At 35.5% G+C, this 20,596-nt stretch overlaps 2 protein-coding genes across 3 annotated transcripts; one reads left to right on the plus strand and one right to left on the minus strand.

Moving 5' to 3' along the window:
• The first annotated feature begins 984 nt into the window (after nucleotides 1-984).
• On the plus strand, nucleotides 985-9,248 carry LOC106151102 (uncharacterized). Of its 2 annotated transcripts, none has more exons than XM_087018852.1 (11): nucleotides 985-1,106; nucleotides 2,177-2,306; nucleotides 2,614-3,297; nucleotides 3,769-3,924; nucleotides 4,613-4,776; nucleotides 5,326-5,481; nucleotides 6,253-6,293; nucleotides 6,535-6,558; nucleotides 7,246-7,293; nucleotides 7,990-8,125; nucleotides 8,423-9,248. In XM_087018852.1, exons 5-11 carry the CDS (start codon nucleotides 4,619-4,621, stop codon nucleotides 8,805-8,807), a joined length of 948 nt encoding a protein of 315 aa, XP_086874978.1. In that variant the 5' UTR covers nucleotides 985-1,106; nucleotides 2,177-2,306; nucleotides 2,614-3,297; nucleotides 3,769-3,924; nucleotides 4,613-4,618; the 3' UTR covers nucleotides 8,808-9,248. The 2 variants fall into 2 exon arrangements, with proteins under 2 accessions (XP_086874978.1, XP_086874979.1); XM_087018853.1 differs by having other exon boundaries at nucleotides 6,538-6,558; nucleotides 8,423-9,247.
• Nucleotides 9,249-15,177: 5,929 nt separating this feature from the next.
• Nucleotides 15,178-16,483, minus strand: LOC147760301 (uncharacterized). The gene is made up of 2 exons (XM_086994660.1): nucleotides 16,238-16,483; nucleotides 15,178-15,611 (listed from the first exon to the last, which is right to left on the minus strand). The coding sequence occupies exons 1-2, from the start codon at nucleotides 16,312-16,314 to the stop codon at nucleotides 15,233-15,235; spliced, it is 456 nt and encodes a 151-aa protein (XP_086850786.1). The 5' UTR covers nucleotides 16,315-16,483; the 3' UTR covers nucleotides 15,178-15,232.
• Between the last annotated feature and the right edge of the window lie 4,113 nt (nucleotides 16,484-20,596).

The following is a 20,596-nucleotide window of genomic DNA, read 5'->3' on the forward strand; positions in this document are numbered from 1 at the left end:
TACTAATTTTATATTTTCCAAAAATGATATAGGAACGGATTTTTCAGATTTTCTGTGCTATAAATATTTTTCGGCAGTCTCGTTTGAATCATATAACATGCAATTGCACGTTCAGCTATACATCCATGCATGGGAATAAGAGTGTTAGCTATGAGCAGCACTAAGTTATTTAGCAGATCTTCTTGAACTGAAGGGACAGATAAATAGGTCGAATTACGACCGTAATTTGAAGAAGGTGCAATTTAAAAGGAAGTTTTGGCTTAAAGAGAGATATAATTTGATAATAAAATTTTATAATTGGCATGTCTACTTAATTTTAGTTGTTTAAAAATTTTTAACCTAGTACAGGTGTTTTAGGTGCGTTACTGGAAGTCCATGCTTGCTATGTGCAAGTGTGTATCTTAAACATCGTCGGACTCATTTTCGGTTTTGATATAGTAGCAATATCCAGCAGTGAAACCGACTTTATTATCAAACAGCCATACCTTCTTAATTTAATGTAACTGGATTTATGGTGCATACAAAGGTACACCATAATTGATAAGTATTCACTTTAAGGTATTTACTTTGATACCTTTTTTTTACGATCGGTAAAGTTAACTTTACGGGGTATGCATGCACTGGTACTGTACATCTCTGTTAAATACGTGGTAAAACGCATTTCTCTAGACTCTTTTGTCGCTTTTTAGAAGTTTGATATAGTTAACATTCATCTGTTTTGAACGTCCGAAAAGCAATTAGCAGTTTGAATATACAAATTAATGTTGCCATATTACCAGGGAACGTTTTGATATCATATTATCTATAGATTTTAATATTGTCGCTTTCGTCTTGATACTCAATACGTTTTGCAAGGTATTTATGGTTCCACCATGAGAAGCTTGAAAATAAATACAGGATTTTTATCATAATAATAATAAAGTCCTGTCGGATTTAAAAATATAGTGTTTGGTACATGAATTCACCGGTTTACCTCTGGCTTTAGGTAATTTTCCGCTACCGGACAGCATGGAAATTGTATAGAGGTCCGTGCGGATCCAATTGTTCGGTTCATAGCATAGGACAAAGAGGTTCTGATGGTAATGGAGCATGGAAGTGTTTATCAGGTAGGAGACTGTGCATTTTTAGGCAGATACCTGTAATTGTTCGACTACGAGTATGTATATATCGGAGGCTAGATCCCAATCTAGTCCAGTTTATAGGCCAGATCCTAATTGGGTCTTTGCATTATTAACAGCATAATGGGCATGTTAATTGGCCAAGCAATTTACAAGTGAGCTGCCAGTTTGTTTGTGTGGCGTGCGTAATTAGATAGTGGATGTTATAGATAAAGGCATATATTATGATATAGGTGTGGCAATGAAAACAAATTGTATTTGTCTAGATCTGTTACGATCTATATCTGCAAATACCCAGTTGGGTTCTGGCCTAGGCCAGTTAATAACTGGACTAGATTGGGATCTGGTCTGTGACATGTATGTGTGTTTGTTTATGCATGTTTGTATAGATAGCAACTCTCATGTCGTTGCTTCATGTCGCCCATTGAATAATACTGAGGAAGAATATATTGCAGTCAAAGCAACACTAGTATTACGCTTCTTTTACAATGTATTTATTTATAATGGCATCGTTATTTGTTATTAGGGCTTTATTATTATTACATGACGTTGAAAACGAATGATATTTTTAATCGCGAAAAAGATGAAGTACGTTCTGCTTGGGACGATCACCCTGAAATTAAAGAGGTAGTTACAATGTCGGCATCAGACTAGGAAGTGACAAGCAAAGGTTCATTTACTGGAAATTAAATTATTTCCCCCCTTTGTCATCAAGGTACATCATATTCTTATCTGTTGACAAAATCACCATGTAATAAAACAAAAGCTCAACCAAAAGTCTATATACAGGCATACATGTATTAATATGTATATAGATATAAACTACAGGCCATTCTGCTTTTAAAACGATTCCTTTAGCTTACTTCTTGCGGTGTATCAGGGCTCCGTATCTCGAAAGGTTCGCTATGTTGCGCACGTGCGCAAGTGTCTCGATTCCATGGCCCCGTATCTCGAAATAGAATCGGTTATGGAATCGAGACACTTGCGAACCTTTCGAGATACGGAGCCCAAATAAAGCGTGCTAAATTACGCAAAAATATTAAACCTTTGATCTCCAGGGTGCTTAACACAGTTACCTGTACACGACCACGGTTACACTGTGACAGGAGTGAGCACGAGCGAAGACTGGGAACAAGGGGAAGAAACTTTCAACTATACATTTTCGAACCCCGGAAGGTTTTTGGTCGGGTACGGTTAAATTAAATGTCAATATTCCTTGATATCTTTTTGTATTTTAAAATGTATTTTGAACAGATATGTTAGAACTTCTTCTTTAAAAATCGTTCCAGTAGTATGGAATAAGATGATCACGCAACATCAACTCTTCCCACGCTTTTACATCCAATCCCTTAATCAAAAATGTCGAATGTTAGTCAACAATAAATTGTAACTTGGGCATTAAAATTAAGATTAACATTGTCTTTGAGTTTGCTTTGGAAGACGTTAAAATGTTGCCCACACAGCTTCAATTATTAAAAACATTATACGTGAACAGTTTTAGAGGGAGTGCTTGGATCGCTTTGGCTAATGGCAAAGGTAGCAGTTTTTGGAGCGTACAGACCATGGTGAATCTTGGCGTCCGCAATGACACAGGCAACCCTAATGCCAGTCCAGCCACATTGAGTCAACCCTTCTACAGGCAAGTTGTTTTTTTTTATTATATCACTGGCAGTTACATACTTGTTTTTTTTTGTCCCTACCGAGTATCAAGCCGTAATATCCAGAATTCGCTAGAGTTCAAAACATCGAATTCATTGATATTCAGAACTGCTTTTAGAAATCGAATATCAACTGTTTAAGTATAATTATATGCCAATTTTGAGGTTTTGCCATTTTCTTGCTGTCACTATTTTACCACCTTTCTTTATCAAATTGAAACAAAGAAGTATGTACTGCTAGATTTGTTATATGAGGACACAAATAAGTTTCAGATTGTAAAATAAACTTTAAACATCCAATGGTAGCATGTTGTGGTGATAGGGACCACATTTTTTGTTTATGATGAACTCGCTTGTGGAAGATTAAGCCATGTAATTATTTAAGAGTGCAAGCCGGATGCCCGTTCAACTTGGACATTCCTGTCACCGACGCTGATGGTGACCATGTCCGTTGCCGATGGTCGCGAGGACAAGAGTGCGCTTCTGTTTGCGGAGCTCTCCCTGGAGCGAAGTTGTACTCAGTAAGTTGATTTTGCTTGCATACAAGCCGGCATCGCAAAACATAGAAAGAATATCATGGAAGTTCCTACCCCTTTGTCTTATTGAATATCCAAAGTACATGTATCAGGTTAAGTGCATTTGACCGTTTTCAAATGCACTTTAATCAATATTTAACCTCTGTTTTCTGAATTCTGATTTATATGTATTAAGGTATTTGAGTTATTGCTATTTTGAAGACCGAGGTTGGTTAACGAATGAGTATATTTGCTTCAAAGACTCCAATCTTTGTTGCCATCATCAAATCCCACAAAATAGCAATACGTCACACTTTCCAACTACACATTTCTTCCGTCAAGGTATTTTAATCAATGAACATGCAGGTATTTATTAAGAATTTGACCACGACGTTGTAGTAGCGGAACTCTTGACCCACGCCACACCTGTCCGTCTTCATTTATTGTATAGATAATTCACATTGACATTTCTTGCAGAATTGCACCCTGGATATCCCACTGATTGCTGGATCCAACAGAGCAAGTCCTTGGCTTGCTGCTGCCATTACTATAGAGGACTTCCCGGTGTTAGACATAACGCAGGGTGGTGTCCATAAGACCTCTGTCACGCCCCTGTCATCCATACCGTTACAGGTGCGTAGAAACCAATACTATATTAATTTTTGGCAAATTTCAAAGAGAATACATGTACATGTATGTATATACAGCATAAATCATAGTGATGTGGATCCATTGAGTAATCAACATTGCAAGAAACCATGGATAATTATTTTTAAAGTAAAAGACCACATCTCGACATAATGATTATGCGCGTAGATTAAGACTGCATTCCCACAGATTTAGATCAATCCCTCTGGGTTCATGCTAAATTGCTGTCAGCCGAGTGCGCACGGAAGATAATTACCCCCTTACAGCTTTTAGTAGGCGGGGCAGACATTTACATTTTAGCCGACTAAACTGACATTAATCTAGTGAGATTACCCACGGGGATAGATCGATCTATATCTGTGGGAATGCAGTCTAAGTTTATTGAACAATTTTCGTCATCCAATAGAATTAGAATCAACACAAACTAAATTCTGGAATTCTACGGTTAAATATATTACACTTGTGTTATCACATCCACTATCAAGATAGGAATTTGACTATCTAGCAGTGCAATTAAACGCCTTTCATATGTCTTTCTTGCATGTATTTGTACAATATATCGTGTAAATCATGCATGATGAAGAGGTAATGTTGTAGTTTCAAAAGCTTGTTTATCATTTTTATATCCCTACGTGGATGGCGCCATGGATCTGCAGAATATTTTGTATTGCAGTTCCTGATGAAGATACAAAACACTGGCAGGACACACAACAGACAGGCATGCGATGTTAAACCATCGATACTGAATGCAGGCCATAACAGTGAACCCTTGCCTCTCGACTTCGGAAGCACGTTTAGGAAACGGGTGTTTGCGAATGCAAGCTCTACGTCACATCCGTATGTATAATACTGTAGTTAGTCTTAGCATTGGCGCTATTTTTATTAATTTATGTTTAATGTTTGTTATATTTAAAATATGCCACTGGTATAAATTTATTTTTATAAAAAATTATATACGCTTATTGATGATATAACGTGGTCCGTTATTGAAGAAACATTAGTATACATTTTGAATGGGTAATATCTGATCTTAGTGAAATAAGGAAACAACAACTTGCGTGAAGGTTGCATTCATCTCTTTGTGGAATGCTTTATTCATTTATTTTATTTTTGTCCACCATATTTTAAAGATTTAGTCTCCAAAACGTAGAGTAAAATTATGAATGTTAGCTGTAATTTTCAACAATTTATCAAAATAATAAAAAAATTCAATAACCTTTGTATAGAAGTATCATATTGTAGAGAAAAAAACGCCAGGGATAATTACGAGTAAGATCAGATGCTACGGGAAAAATAATAGAAACAAATATATAAAACAGAAAACGAAAAAGGTACTACTATGGCCTCCATATAAGACTTGCGTAATCATGTTTTCTGATGCTATAGAATCACCGAAATCAAGGCATTTGGGCCTGCCGGGATGAAAGTGCTTCCACTTGGAACTCTAAGCAACATCACAAAATACGTCGATGTCTATTGGACGCCGTCTTCTGATCAGACCGGGGAGGTCATCGTCTGTTACCAGGCCAAGGATTCAGCAGGGTAATCTTGTCTTAGGGACCATTCCCACAGATATTTGGATCGATCTACCTCCCTGGGGAGTCTCACTAAATTGCTATCAACTTAACCAGCTTAAATGTCTGTCACGCCTAGTAAAGCTGTTAGGGGGTCATTATCTTTACACCCTAGCTGATTCGGTAGGCTTGACAGTCATTTTAGCCGGTTAGTTGATAGCAATTTAGTGAGACTCTCCAGGGAGTTAGATCGATCCAGATGAATTGATCTAGGCATGGGAACCCAGTCTTAGGGGCCATTCCCAGACCCTATCGTACTAACTGTGAATCGATCTATCTCCAATTGTATTTTCGCTAAATTGCAATCAACCTAAGCTGCTTAGATATCTGTCTACTGAGGGGTAATTAATCATCCTTTAGCAGCTTCAGACATCCTTTAGCGTGTTAGACATCTAAGCCGTTTAAGCTGAAGGCAATTTAATGAGAAACCCCCTGAAGAAGGATTGATCCTGTTAGATCGATCTAGGTATGGAAACTCAGTCGTACTTTGCGTACAGAAATGTCCTTCACTTGTTGTTTTTTAACTGATGAGTTGAGGCGATGTAATAAATACTGGTACGACATACGGAAAGAAACGGTGAATCGGGTAAATAGAAATGTAACAGAAAATGATATAGAGAAGGATAAAAAGTGGGAAGTCTGTTATTCAGATTTGAAAATAACACGTATTTATCATGCTCATCATATGGTCATTATTCTTGCTTGGTGATACATTTCTAGTCTGTTAAATATTTTTCAGCAAATCAAGTGATTCTGTGTGTGACACAATCAAGATAAACGGTAAATTAACCCTCAAAGTCCACCAATTGCAATTAACTGAGTCGTTATGTCAAACTCGGTCAATTCGTTGTTTGTCTATGTTTCATTTAAATACTGTCACCTTTGTTTTTCTTTGTTTATTAACTGAGCCACACAATTATATCTGAGTAAATCGCATAAACAGAATATTACATAATACATAAGCAGCTTTAATTGAATCATGTTCTTCTGAATTAATGTATAGTATCTGATTTCATTTCAGCAGAACCGGTAACCAGAGCACCGGGTAATACACGGATAATTTTTGACTAATCCATAACATGTCAAATCTAAAAAAAAATAAATAAATAAATAAATGATTAAAATTGAGATTTTGCATAAATAAGTAAATAGATGTTTGCGATTTCTTGCACGACAACAACAACAAAAACAATAATAATAATAATAATAATAATAATAATAATGATAATAATAATTATTATTATTATTATTAACGTCAACACAAAAGAAGTATAGTGTTCTAAAAAAGTATACAGGTAAGGTACTGCAGTGCAAGAGCGGTCTTGGTAAAAACGTTTATTTCAAATTTTAATTTTATTTTAACTGATGTTATGTATGTGAAGTACATTCATTATCTTGATATAACTTATTACCAAATTTCATGTAGACTTCCTTACTTTGACAGCATCCATTAGTGATTTGATTGCATTAGTGATTAGTGATTTTATTGTCTTTACTGCTTCGAGCATTGTTTCATTTGAATAAAAGTTTTAATACTTATATATAAGAAAATACCATTGTTTTCTATAAGCTTTAAAGATAAAAAATTACTACCACTTTGTCTCTCTTTCCTTTCTTAGTCACATACAGTATATGGGCAAATCTTTAAATAGGTAAATTACGGCAATATCATACATGTATAAGCAGCTTTGAATAGTTTACTACTGAATTAGTATTTCTGCATTCATTTCAGAAAGCAGCACGGTTTCCGGGGCAAATTTTACCACAGCACAGACAACTGGTATGTTATGAGTTTACCATGACATTTCAAATGTCAACAAATTAGTAAATATTTACGAGTCCCAAATCTTTACGAGTGAATTTTTAGGTCTTGAGACAGGCCTACCCAACTACATGTACCAGACTCGGTACCGAATGATACCGAATTCACCGGTAGATCGGACCACACAATAGATATATATCCGTTTTCACAGTATCATACTCCAAACCAATTTTAGTGGTGATGCAGAGCTTTCCAACCCCGCTGAGAATCATCACTATCACATCGCGTACTGGGCAAGATCGGTGTCGCGTCTGATACTTCGAAGCGGTGCCGAGTATGGTAGTTGGGTAGGCCTGTTGACAGATTCTTGTAAACTACTACTACTACTACTTATAATAATTATGACATCTATTTATAGTCTAAAATGCAGCCGGTTTTTAGTCTTACCATAATACGGGATTGCGCCGTTTCGATTTGAGGTTGATTTACTCATAGGTATAGAAAAAACACTTAGACACATTGTCAGTCCTTCTGGGCCTGTCATCGGCATCAATCCGAAACTGAAAACAAATATTATACGCAGATACATTAGACCGTGACTTTGATACGTTTATAAGCGCGGATAGTATCAATTTAAATATTTCATTTTCATTAGTAATTAATTTGAATTTGCTCATTTTGGTTAAATTGTAACAATGACCAAATTTATTTCAGTGAAAATTACGAACCGACGTGGTGGACATTCACCTGGTTTCAAAGCGTGGTACTTTGCACTCATTGCCGTTGCGGCTTTGTGTCTCTCAACTACCTGCTGTGTTGCTTATTGTTGTTGGAAGAAACACAAGCCAATGTAAGTGTGGCACTACGATAAATCAGTAGTACATTCACATCTGTTTGACTTAAGTCTAGGTTGCATTTGCCACGTGACTTCTGTAGTATATACTGCCCGTATTTTCCTTTTCGTTCCGCCTCTGCATGAATAAAAAATAAATTGTACGGATACGGATCCTTTAAACATTTCAACTGCACTCTCAATGTACGTAATACTTCTTTGCTGCATTTAAATGCAAGACTTACTGCACTTTAGGTAATCGTTTTGTATTCCTGGATAAAATGCTTTTTTTATATAGTTTGTCACATCCCACAGGCGCTGCAGCAAAATACGAGACACAGGATCAAAAGCGGCCGAAAGTATCACTGACCTTAAAAAGAAAGCAACGCCATACGAAGTCTCATGCGAAAAGAGACCGAGTTTTGTCTACCCTCCTCCGAATTACACGTTCGATGCGGTGTGTGGTGGAAGACGTAGCTTTCAAGAGGTGATGTTTCCAATGGACCAAGCAGTTGTTGGAGTCCCTGCTCCCCCCTACGATGATACCAGTGGTTCCCCCTATCGAGAAGTTAATCATTTTGGAAACTACACATATGCCGGCGAGGCACCTCCATCCGTTGTCAAGGGAGCTCTTCCACCTCTACGAATACAGTGCCCACCTGTGTTGACCTCATCTCGAAGACCACTGCCTCCGCTTTAAGTAATTATTCTTTATAGTTTACAGAAACGGTAATTTCGTGTTATTATCTCCAATGACAATGTTTTAGAAAAATAGATTAAACAAAATCTTAATTATAGATACACAATGCATGTTCGATTGAAAACCAAATCCGTCTGGTGTCTGTTACTTATGTAATTTTATATAATTGAGGCAACGTTCTAGTACATCATAGATATAATCTAATAGTAGTAATACTACTTTAACCTTTCTCTTAATGGCTGTCGCAAAAGTATATGATTACGGATGTGATTAGTTCATTCCCGCAGACAAGATAAGCCACGAGTACATTATGGTAGTAAATCATATTGCGTTTGATACATAACCATCAGATATAGAAATTGGCATCAATAGTAATGATTTATGGTTTTTGTTTTTCAAATCTTGATAATAAATGAGGTTTAATAATAATTGATGTTTATTTATTTCTTCGCAATATATGTTATATATTGAATGTACAGGTACAGATAGATCATAATTCATTAAACTCATACTGCCTGGTAATTATGTATCGTTCTTCATGTATGTGTCTCATTTAACGTTCAGTTATGGTTCTCAGACTTTTCTAGAACATCTGGTGTATTTTTTACCGTTCTAATGTTGTTCTTTATTGAATGTATCAGTTCGAGAACTGTTTTTACGAAGTCCGTCAGAATGTCCTAGAACATATTAAGAACATTTTTTCATTAAAAGAGAAAAACATTATGTTCTAGGATAGATTGAGATCCGTAGCTGAGCGTCAAATGAGAAATTTTCGCAGGAGTGGGGAAAATACAATCCGAGCAGCGCATATGTCAGCGCTCAGGGTTAGTATAGCTGACACAAAAAGCAGCAGAACAAAGTAACTCCATCATACCTACAAACTAAATAAATTAAAACACACAGACACTCATGCGATAGGAGTTTAAAGTTGAAATATGAAATTTTAGGTGTTCCATCGTTCCTTTCAAAAGCAAGACGAGAACTTTGTGAAATGGTTTTAGTTACGATTGGCCACATCTTATAAAAGAAATGCGATATCTATTAAGAACTTACATGTAAACAAATAAAGAAATGCTCATGGGATTGTAACCACGTATCACGGCAACATCTCAAAATCAGTTCACTTTCGGGAATTGCGTTAGGCGCAAGGTTCATATTTTACTTTTATTTCTTTATTATTTTAGTATGATAAAAAAGAATGAATCACAAAATCACTTTAATTCAAAGGGGATTGTGATAGAGAAGTGTTCTTATTCAACTTGTACTTGTCACAATATGATACCATGTTGGTACTATTGTACTGCTTGTGGAGTGGCGTAGATTGAAAAAGAATAAGCTACATAATTCTATAAATGAGTTTACATACACGTGTATATATAACTAATTGGTCCAACGTGTATGTGGATGATCCGTGTGTAACGCATGATAGAGTATTGGAAAAGGAGGTGATCCAAGTTATAATTATAGTAACTATAGTTGCGTTAGATGTGACAGCTGGCAGTTTTACTGTGCCGGATGTGACTGAGTTTTTAAAAGTAGTTTCCGTGCGAGCGTGGAAATAAAGAAGCCACAGTCATACTTTCCTTCTCAGTGTACTTGAATCTAAAATAATTGTCGATATGTATTGAGTATCATATGCATTAACCATATGGACAACTTATTAAGAAAGGTTGTATTTTAACGAACATAAAATGGTGCCCGTACGCATTTATCATAAATGTAAAGGAATGATATAAAACGCTAGTGAATGCAAATTGTTGATGTCGAATTGCATGTACCAGAAACAGCTTACATTGTTGTCCATAAGGATTAATTTTTATTTACTTCCAGAACATGGTTACTGACAGATTATGTTTGAAATCGGTTACTACTAGGACAACTCCTGTACATGTTTTTTTTTTTCAAATGGGCATGTCTTGAACTCGGTGAATAAATTCGCTTTATGGGGATAATCAATGGCGCTGTTTTTCATCAATAGACCATAAGCTTACACCACCATCCTTTACCACCACAATACAGAGTACGGCCCCTGACTATCAGCTGGTGGTTCTCTCCTAATTGATCTTACTCTCATCTTTTCAGTCTAATGGCGTGAAATAAAACAACATCCAGCATTTTCATCTCAATGCCGTCTTTAATGAGGGGATAATGCCATTAACTCAGTATAATATCCAGGCCTTCTTTTTTGGCTTTCGGCTTTGGCCCTTCGCAGTGGTCCCCGCAGCGAATGCTGCGCCTCCACCCATACCGGTCTTCCTCTGTACCTAACGACTAGATATTCTTTTTTGTAGTATTCATATTTTTTTCTTCTACTTCCTTTGTTTTCTCTTTCCCCGTGGTTTCATCGCTAGAATTCTTTGCCCTCACATTTTTCTTGTGATATGTTAGCATTAGGAAAATAAACAGTTTACAGCATATATCAAATGACACACATCGAGCATAGGTTTACCTCCCCAAGTATTTTCTCCCGAGCTAAAATCTAACATAGGTTACTCCTTGAACTTGCCACAGGCCAAAAACAAAAAGCATATCCTATTGTTTGGATTTATGCGGCGTAATTGCAAACTGCCTTATTATCTGCTGAATAATTTTGTATATTGCAGAAACCGAGTTCCTATTACAATTATTATCTCTTTTTTTGCAATTAAAACCAGTCAAATTGTACACGTACCATAATTCAAAACTCAAATATATTATTTAAAGTACAATTGATTACAGAAGCTTAAATAACCTAAATTAATATTTTGTGCATCGAGGATATTTTGAAATGTACTGATTTTGAAATGTACTCATGTTTCAACAGCATTCTTAGTGCTCACTGAAATAAGAGTACTCAATTTTCGTGGTTTATGAAGACTGATGGCAGTTTAAGGAAGGTATATTTTTGAATCCAACTTATAGTTAATGATTTGTCAATCGACTCCACCAGTATTAACTTGGAGATTTTACATGAAGCACGTGCCGGACGCTGCAATTAGAGATGAGAATGCGTGTTACATGCATAAATTATTGGCACTAATTAATTTGCTCTCTGCCCCTTTACAAAAGCCCCGCTGTAAGTATTTAGATAACCTTTGCAAAGATCAAAATATACACCAATTATAATCGGCAAGAATCAAAAGATAAGAATGTCAATAGTAATTATTCCAGAGTTAATCAATTTTAATGATTTTTTAGGATTATTGATAACCTTTGGTACGTCTGTTAACTAACAAAGCAACAAAGGGCAGACCAAAGCAGGGTGGAAGTCTGAATTGATTTGTATTTTTTATGGATAATCGACATTTTTTTTTTGGTCAATCAATAACATCATTACCACGTTTTTATGACATGCAGGTAAGACGCTAGGGGTGGTGGGGGTCGACAGATTGTTGTCGTGTGTTATTATATTTCACAATGGACGATTAAAACTTAACCAAGCAAAATTATGCAAATTTCCCCTATTCGGGATTCATTCTTGCACATGGATTCGATGTTTAATTTAATTTCTCATAAAATCATTTACCTCTTAATGACTCACTTAGTACGCAGTACATATCAAAATGAAAGAAATATTTATATCAGTTCTTTCTACAAGATGATTAAATATTGAGAAAAGATGTATTATGCTGAAATAAAAATCGGTGCAGTCCTTTCCCTTACGTGGAATTCTAAAGTAGTGTTGTTTGATCTGGATGCGATTCAGGTATTTTTTTCATCAAAGAAAATCCTTTGACTTCAATTGGCCTAGGCAACTTTTATATCCTAACTAAAGCATTAGTCTTGAAGTGAAGAAACATGTTTGCTGAGTTGCAAGTCTGCATTTCAAGGAAAATGTGAAGTCTGATCTCATTTTAGGAATGATTCTACATTTGTTAATAATTTGACTGTTTATAATGGTTGTGTGCCTATATATGCATTGATCAAGGTGCTCCCATGTTCGATCAAAATCAAATATTCTTTTGTTTTGAGCTATGTCACATTAAAAAATAATGGAAATCCCTAAGTTTGTCAAAATAAGTGAAGCAATATCTTCTCTAGGGGCTAAATTCACATTGCTAACATAATGCCTCCGGATTTTTTAATTCTTGCTTTGGATAACTCAGGGCATTGTCCACATATGAGAGTAAATTCAAGTAAAAATGCATTGCTCCAGAAGGTATGCTCTCCCAAAATTGTTGAAAAATCACTTTTTCAAAAACCTAAAATAACGTTTCAAATAAAAACTGCAAAGTGAACACCGAATATCTTATTTTCAATCTTTTGTGTCGTAATAAAGCTGAAATAATAGTCTATAAGGCTCAATTTTTTTAATTCAAATACATGGTTACTAACAGATTATGTTTAAAATCGGTTAGGAAGATAAGGAGGAGCCGACATATTATTTCATTTGTACATGAAGCACCATGAAAATACTTATTTATTTAAAAACGGTGGGTTTTATAGCTTGACCGACTTGCTTAACAGGGATAAATGCACTGACTTTGATAAAAGGCGACTAGATTGACGACTGTCCTTTACCACCAAAAACCAAAGTCCGGTCCCTGACTTGGAGCAGGGAGTTCTCTATTATGTGATCTTATCCTTATTTTTTAAGTCTTATGACATCACAATAAAACAGCATCAAGTATTTTCTTCCTCTACGTCTAATTAGAGAGTGATAGTGACAACCACTTTTGTTTGATATCCAGTTGGACGGTTCATGGTTTGATTTTTAAAAGTTTGGGTGTTCGCATTTTTTTGGTTTGCGGTTGCAAGGTTCGGCTATTCAACCGCACGTTACTGTTACAGGCCAATGTAATCGCCAACGGCTTGTTGTTCTACCGCATTTTTAATGAAGACTGTTGCAATAGCTGTCAGTAATTAGTTTTTCTCTTTTGTATTCAAAGTTTACAGTATTGTTCCATCCAAAATATTTGGATAACCTTAGAAAAAAGATATCGACAGGAATAAAATATCACTTAAAAAGTAGCTCACTTCTTATTATTTTAAAATCGGTCAATCGTTCATAAAGTGGAGCATGGACAAAGTCTAGGCTAGTAATGATACGAAGGATTCCTGCACCAGTGCTAAAATGGAAGTGAACTTGCTCGTTATTTTGAATTTAAATGGCTACAAAACAGAGCAGCATATTGTACTTGTAAATTAAAATGTAATTCAAAGGCATTGATTATACAAACGATTGATTGCAAAGATTGCTAAAAAGTTATATTTTGTGCATCAAAGACATTTTCAAATTATGGACAGCCTTCTTCTTAAAATAAGTTTAAGGTTTGCCAGTTTGATTAATTGTTCAATGGTCGTGGTATTAATTTGGTCTCTGCATATATAATGCCGATGTTAGCTGATGGTTTGTTATAAAACCTTATTCTCGATTGCTACCAAATTAGTTTTCTCTCGGTTGTTTTCTAATTTACAATGATAACAACAGAGATAAACATATTGACATCACTAATTAGTTTTCTCTCGATTGTTTTCAAAATTTTCAACGATAACAACAGAGATAAACAAATTAGTGTCAACGATTAGTTATTCCTTAGTTGATTTCAAACCTTTACAAAAGCTTTTGATATTGTCCCACTCCCATATTGAATAACCTTCAAAAAGAAATTAATAACAATGGAAGAACGCTACAAACTGATCAATTTTCATCATTTTATAATTGATTAATTCCCGTGTGTAAAATAACTAACTAACAAAGAAGAATTCATAAACTTACTTGAGGCAGGTAATCTTTTTGCTTTTTATCGACATTTTATTTTCTGACATATAATCTACAAAAGGACAGTGGTAGATCAAAAACGATCGTTTGATCGAACTTTCTAATTTCATTAATATAGATATTTAACAGTACACTGTTGTCACTTCTGTTGTGCCATTACCTGAAATGTTAGTATTTTATGTCCGCCTGTGATATGATATGTAAAATGTGCCGTTTGATTAGGTTTGAAAAAGAAAGTTGATGTCTTCATCAAAACTTTAGAATACTCAAGAAACGAAAAAAAGGTGTGACCAAAACAAACTTTTATGTTAAAGAAACCACTCATCTTAATTTAATGGTATTTTAGGACTATATTATCACCCAGACGCAAATAGATACATTATCTTATTTCAATAATAATTCTCACAATAATGTTGTTTTATAACAATAATAATTCTCACAATTATGTAAAATAAATTACCCATTACGAGTAAGGTTAGGCATTTGAAAGTTTTTATCGTAAATATAACATATATAAATATAACAATTTAATAGTCATTTCTTAATATTGCTTCTGTAATAATCTCATATATATATATATAAACATTCTGGACATTTTCTGAGACGTTAGACGTCATATATATATATATATATATATATATATATATATATATATATATATATATATATATATATATATATATGACGTCTTGAATAACTGAACTAGAAAGATTGTCTTTTTGATTCATGCGCAAGCTTCAGTCATGTCACTTAATGAAATTCGAGCAATGTTAACTGCGTCATCTCTATCGTAAAGGGCCAGGTATCTTTCCACTGACTGGCTGTAGTCCTCGCAGTTCCAACGATGTGATCCACCAAGAGAATTTTCAATTTGTATGCAGATCCTCTTCAGATCCACGAGGGTTACCTCTTGTCTAAGACGAGATTCATTTAACATCGCCTTTAGAACATCGTTGCTTCTCGTAAACTTGTCCATGGCTCGAGGCCCATTAGCACATGTCTGGTTTTCGGTAGAGATTGCCGATTCGGGCATGCGTTTCTTCTCACATGGTTCTGACGAAGATCTACCAGTTTGCAGCTTTCCAGAGCTGGACAAAGTCAGACTACAGGAAGTAATATGATAAAGTGTAAACTGTTGGGTGACTCGTTTACTTCCAACAAAACAATTATTGCAAAAAAGGTGTTTTTAGAATATATCTCAAAACATACTAAGAATTTCCGACAGACCATCAGAATGGCTTGAACGAAGCATAAAACATTCCCAAATAATGATTTATTTATCTAAATACACAAATTGAAAGTTCATTTTGTAAATATCGAGTTTTTTCGCTATGTCTGAAAATTAATGAGCTACGTGGTCAAGTGGTCGGTCGACGTCACACAAACTTGGCTGTCATTATCTACCTGTAAGACGAGTTTCCAAATTTTCCTGGTCAGAGCCCCTACCTAGTCACGTTTCTTACTTGAGGGGTTAAAATCCTCGTAAAGGTATGTGAAGTCAATTTAACTTTTTAACTAGCATACACGGTTGGTTCATTTAATTTATCGCAAACTGTACTTTTAAACTGCTGTAAGATTCAAGGGAGTATACTCTACCCACTTGTTTCATCCTTGAGCAATTTGCAATTTGCAACTTGCTAAGCAAAAAGAGGTGCAGTGAAATTTATAATAGTATAGATAGTGTTCAATAAATACCTCCAAGAGTGAATTATTTGATATAAAGACTTACTTTGTATCTTTGTGGATTCGCAGCGGTTTCCATGAGTCAGCCGGTTTGTTATAGACGCAAGCCATATCTGTTTCCATCTTTGCAGTAGTAGGGTGCCTTACTCAGTTTTACTATCCTTTGCAGACCTAAAAACACTTATTTCAGGTGAACAATATAAGTAACTTTGACACGTGAAGTACGAGTCGCACTAACTGTACGTGAAATATTACGAGTGTATTGTGGAGCTTCGGGTAAGGTAAAAACAAATTATGTGCGGCACCTGTCGAAACTATTTATAAGGTCCTTGTGGTGCCCCATTACCAAATCAATAGATCGCATTATTTAACATGACAACGCGATCTATAGCAGTTCTACCCCTACCCAATACCCCCCAAGACAATTTCCCATGGCGATCACCCTTAATAATATATATTTATATACAAAGCAATATAAATTTATATAAAGCAAAGAGTATTAAGTTCAAAACTTTTCATCCATTATATTAATATATCTTAGTGTGATGATGCAACTCGAGGATAGAGATCGAGTATTAATTTCATTATTATTAATCAAATTATTTTCAAGAAGTACAAGTACAGAGAATTTTAGAAATAAAAGTATAGAAAATATTATTTAAAATCTTATCAAAACATAACTCTAGGTAAAGGCGCGGTGTGAACAGATGATCTCACTCATCCAGGAAACCCTTTGATGAATTGATTGTTACTTTTAATTGCTTCATTACTCCCCCCTTGATTAAGTTAGCCTCAAATCAAGGTGGATCTCTAGGGAGATGTGGGGTAAACAGTTTTTTTTACTTATCCAGGTATCCGTTTGACTATCCGTCGGATTTTATTACTTGACCACTACCCACCTACCCACTACCCACCATACTAAAATATTTATGGAACATGTTAACCTGTTCATTTGCTTACCTCACCTCTACCTGGAGAATAGGTAGTTACATTTTGATTTGATATTTAATAATTCATACTTATTTGTACTTGTACAAAATGAAGAATATTTTTTTCATAAAAGATGTTGTTAAATGATGAAATTGTATCATCACACGAAAATATAAGTAGTAATAAAAGGACGGGAGCCTTACTAAAAAGGAATGGCCCTGAATGGCCCTCTAAATATATAGTTTTTTTTCCAAAAATAAAGATAATATGTTTTGTTTTGTTTTACATCACTAAAAATGAGATGTTTATATTGGTTAGAATAGTTGTTGTATACACAAGTTGTTGAAAGGTAGGGATTTGTTTTAGTTTTTCATTGGATGAACAAAAAAGACCCGCATTTATTATTGATCTAAAAAAGGAGAAGTGGCATTGTTTGCGGTTCAGTTGAACGCGATGCATAGTAAACAAACAAGGATCCGCTAACAGTCAGGTGAGACTATTGTAATGCACAAAGAGAGCAGTATGCAAGCCAAATACTTAGAGTATTGTGAAAGTTTGTGGTTCGCAAACACTTAATAGATTAAAACCTCCCATTTTATTGAAGTAAACTGTATTTGAATGATAGCATTAAATGAATGACACTATGAGCCAGGTAGTGTTATAGTAAAGCAGTATTGTTTGCTGGTCAAGCAACTGTTGTAGTGGTTTATACGCCCAGCTGCATTGAATATTATTTTGATTCATATGAGGCTTTCCCTTTATTTCTAAATGATCGCCTTAGTTTGTACAACAAACAAAACAGTATTGCACGCTGTAGGTGTACATAATCTGTTAAGCACAAGGCGTTTTGGTGACAAAATTCAAAGCATTTTAACAGTATTTTTATGATAGTATTCTCTTCATTTTTAAAAATCTGAGTTTTTCTCTTTCAAGTAAAAATTCTACAGCATTTTACCTATTCAAGGTTAAACATTGCAGTATTTTTTCACCTTGTCTTTAAGAATCTGAGTATTTTTTCTCCTGCAGATGAAACACCATTGTTCTTTAATGTAAAAATGAAAAGTATTTTCTCTATCAAGTCAAAGTTTTACAGCATTTTACCAGTTCAAATGTAAACGTTGGGGTATTTTTTTTCTCTTCGACTTAAAAAATGGGAAAACATTTTCCCTTTCACGTAAAAGTATAACAGCATTTTTCCGATTCAAATTTTTACGTCTTAAAATAAGAATTCTCAGTTGGAAGAACCACACATGAATCCCCAATAAAAGATGTTGTAAACTTTTTTAATATTTCGAACAATATTTCAAGACATGTTATTACAATAATTGCACAACAGTGACTAAGCCGCCCTATGTCTTTATTCCTAAATAATCGCCTTGGTTTACAACATGCAAATCACTAATGCAGGTGGTTAGTGTACATAAACAATCTGTTCAGAGCGGGACCTTTTGTAGCTGCAACCATCACTTCATACCTTTTTTCCAATTCAAAAATAAATATGGGAGTACTCTTCTCTTCCTCTTTAAAATAAAAATGAGCATTATCAACAAATATCTAAAGGTGCAGTGGAGACCCCATCTTCTAAAACCTTACGTTTACAATAAAAATAACTAAATGCATCTTTTTGCTGTACATATGTATACATGCTGTTTTTTAATAACCTAATGCCTCTATTTTCACCAATTCCACTCTTTATATTCAGTAGCACATCTAAATACTTGGTTTTATCTATGTCATTATTGTTTCTATTAACACCTTTACAGCTAAATTTCGGCTTTGTTTCTCCCCCAAAACAGTAATATGTCTTACTGCAAAGACCAACGATGCCGTCACCAATCCACTCCGCTTTGAACAATCCAGGCGTTCTTTTGTCAAAGGCCTCGTGCTCTGGCGTATCAGTGCGAGGAAACCAAAGATGTTTTTCTTTTTCAAACTGCTCACGCATACGAGGTTTTATTACGGCTTCCAAGCTATCCGCCGAGAAGGCAATGTAAGCGGAATCCGTGTCCATTTCACAATACTGGAAATCGGACGGATCCACAAACTTAAGCATGAAATCATAATAAAATTCCAACATACGCAGGTTGGCATACTGATACACCATGACACCTATTTGAATGGGTTAGTCAAACTTGATTACTTTTTTGTTTAGTTCGAGCTCATACGTGTCGTCAGTGATTTGATCTAAGCGCCGAAAGCGAGGGTTGTTCACTTTACGAGAGGCCTTAGCTTCACCGCAATATTCAACATCACGATGTTTTTCTTTATTGGTTACTGTTTTACCGTACCCCGAATTACCAATGAGCTTCATGGTATCGGCAACGATGGCTTTTGTTTTGTCTTTGTCTCCCTCTCTGCGAGCATCGCTCACGGCGTTACCAAAATGCTGGAAGCACGCTTTAGGTGTGTACTCGACAACCTGGTAGATGTAAGAGACGCGAAGACCGTGCTTCACATACCATTTCAAGAGGGGCGTGGCCAATAAAATTTTTTCACCGAAAAAACTGCCTATAAGCGATTTTCTAGGAGCGCTCATAATGTCATTTTCTTCGGCAAAATTCTTCATGTAAGCACCTATGTCATCTCTGGTAATGGTGGCGTTTTTAAAAATGGGTGGCATTTCTGCAAACATGGGTCTGAGTTCAGAGGGGACTTCTATATCGCATTCAACAAAACCAAACAACTTGTCATTGCAAACGGCGTGCAAAATTTCTTCAAATTTCAGTTGATGTTTGTTTTCAGTGGGGTGCTTGTACTGATTTACGAACAGTTGCACTTTTGTATTTTCTTTCTGTATTTTTTTCCATTCACACTCCCACATTTCAACCAAAGTGTACCCTTGTTCTCGAATGTACTGACTATTTTGTTCTGTTTGGATACGCAGTGATTTCATGGATACTTTTTTCGTTTCGTTTATTTCTCTAAATGTGCCGTCCTTGTTTTGGTTTAGATGACAACGATGTCCATGAAAATAACACCCTTGGTACTGATACACGGTGTTTGTCTCTGAGCAAAAACCATCAACAGGTAGTCGGGGTTGGTAGCCTATGCGTTTTTCAATGTTGTTAAACTGATGCCGGATTTTCTGCCCAGTGGTGTGAGCGATCCAGTCCAACCACATCGTTGCTTCCCTTCCATGGGGATGGGAATATTCGCGTTTATACCCGGATTCTACATGCCTGCGTATAAATGTACCCGTTGGCATGGGTTGCATCAAGCACCATAGGTAAAGAGCATTAGCATCAAAACCAATAATTTTCTTGCAGAGCTTGGGATCATCTACAGTGGCTTTTCTAATCAAAGTTTTGTTTCTTTCATGGTAACGGTGGAATATAATACTTGGGCCCCCCACGATGGCATTTTTCAGGAGGTAGTGGAGATCGCTATTTTTGTCATCAAAAAGAGTAAAATAAGCGTCTCCAACGTTTTGAAAGAGGTATTTCAATGTTAACCCTGGTACACTAATACCATCTTT

This window comes from Lingula anatina, chromosome 8, assembly GCF_051362555.1.
Source record: "Lingula anatina isolate TDL-2025a chromosome 8, LinAna3.0, whole genome shotgun sequence".
Classification (NCBI taxonomy): Eukaryota; Metazoa; Brachiopoda; class Lingulata; order Lingulida; family Lingulidae; genus Lingula; species Lingula anatina.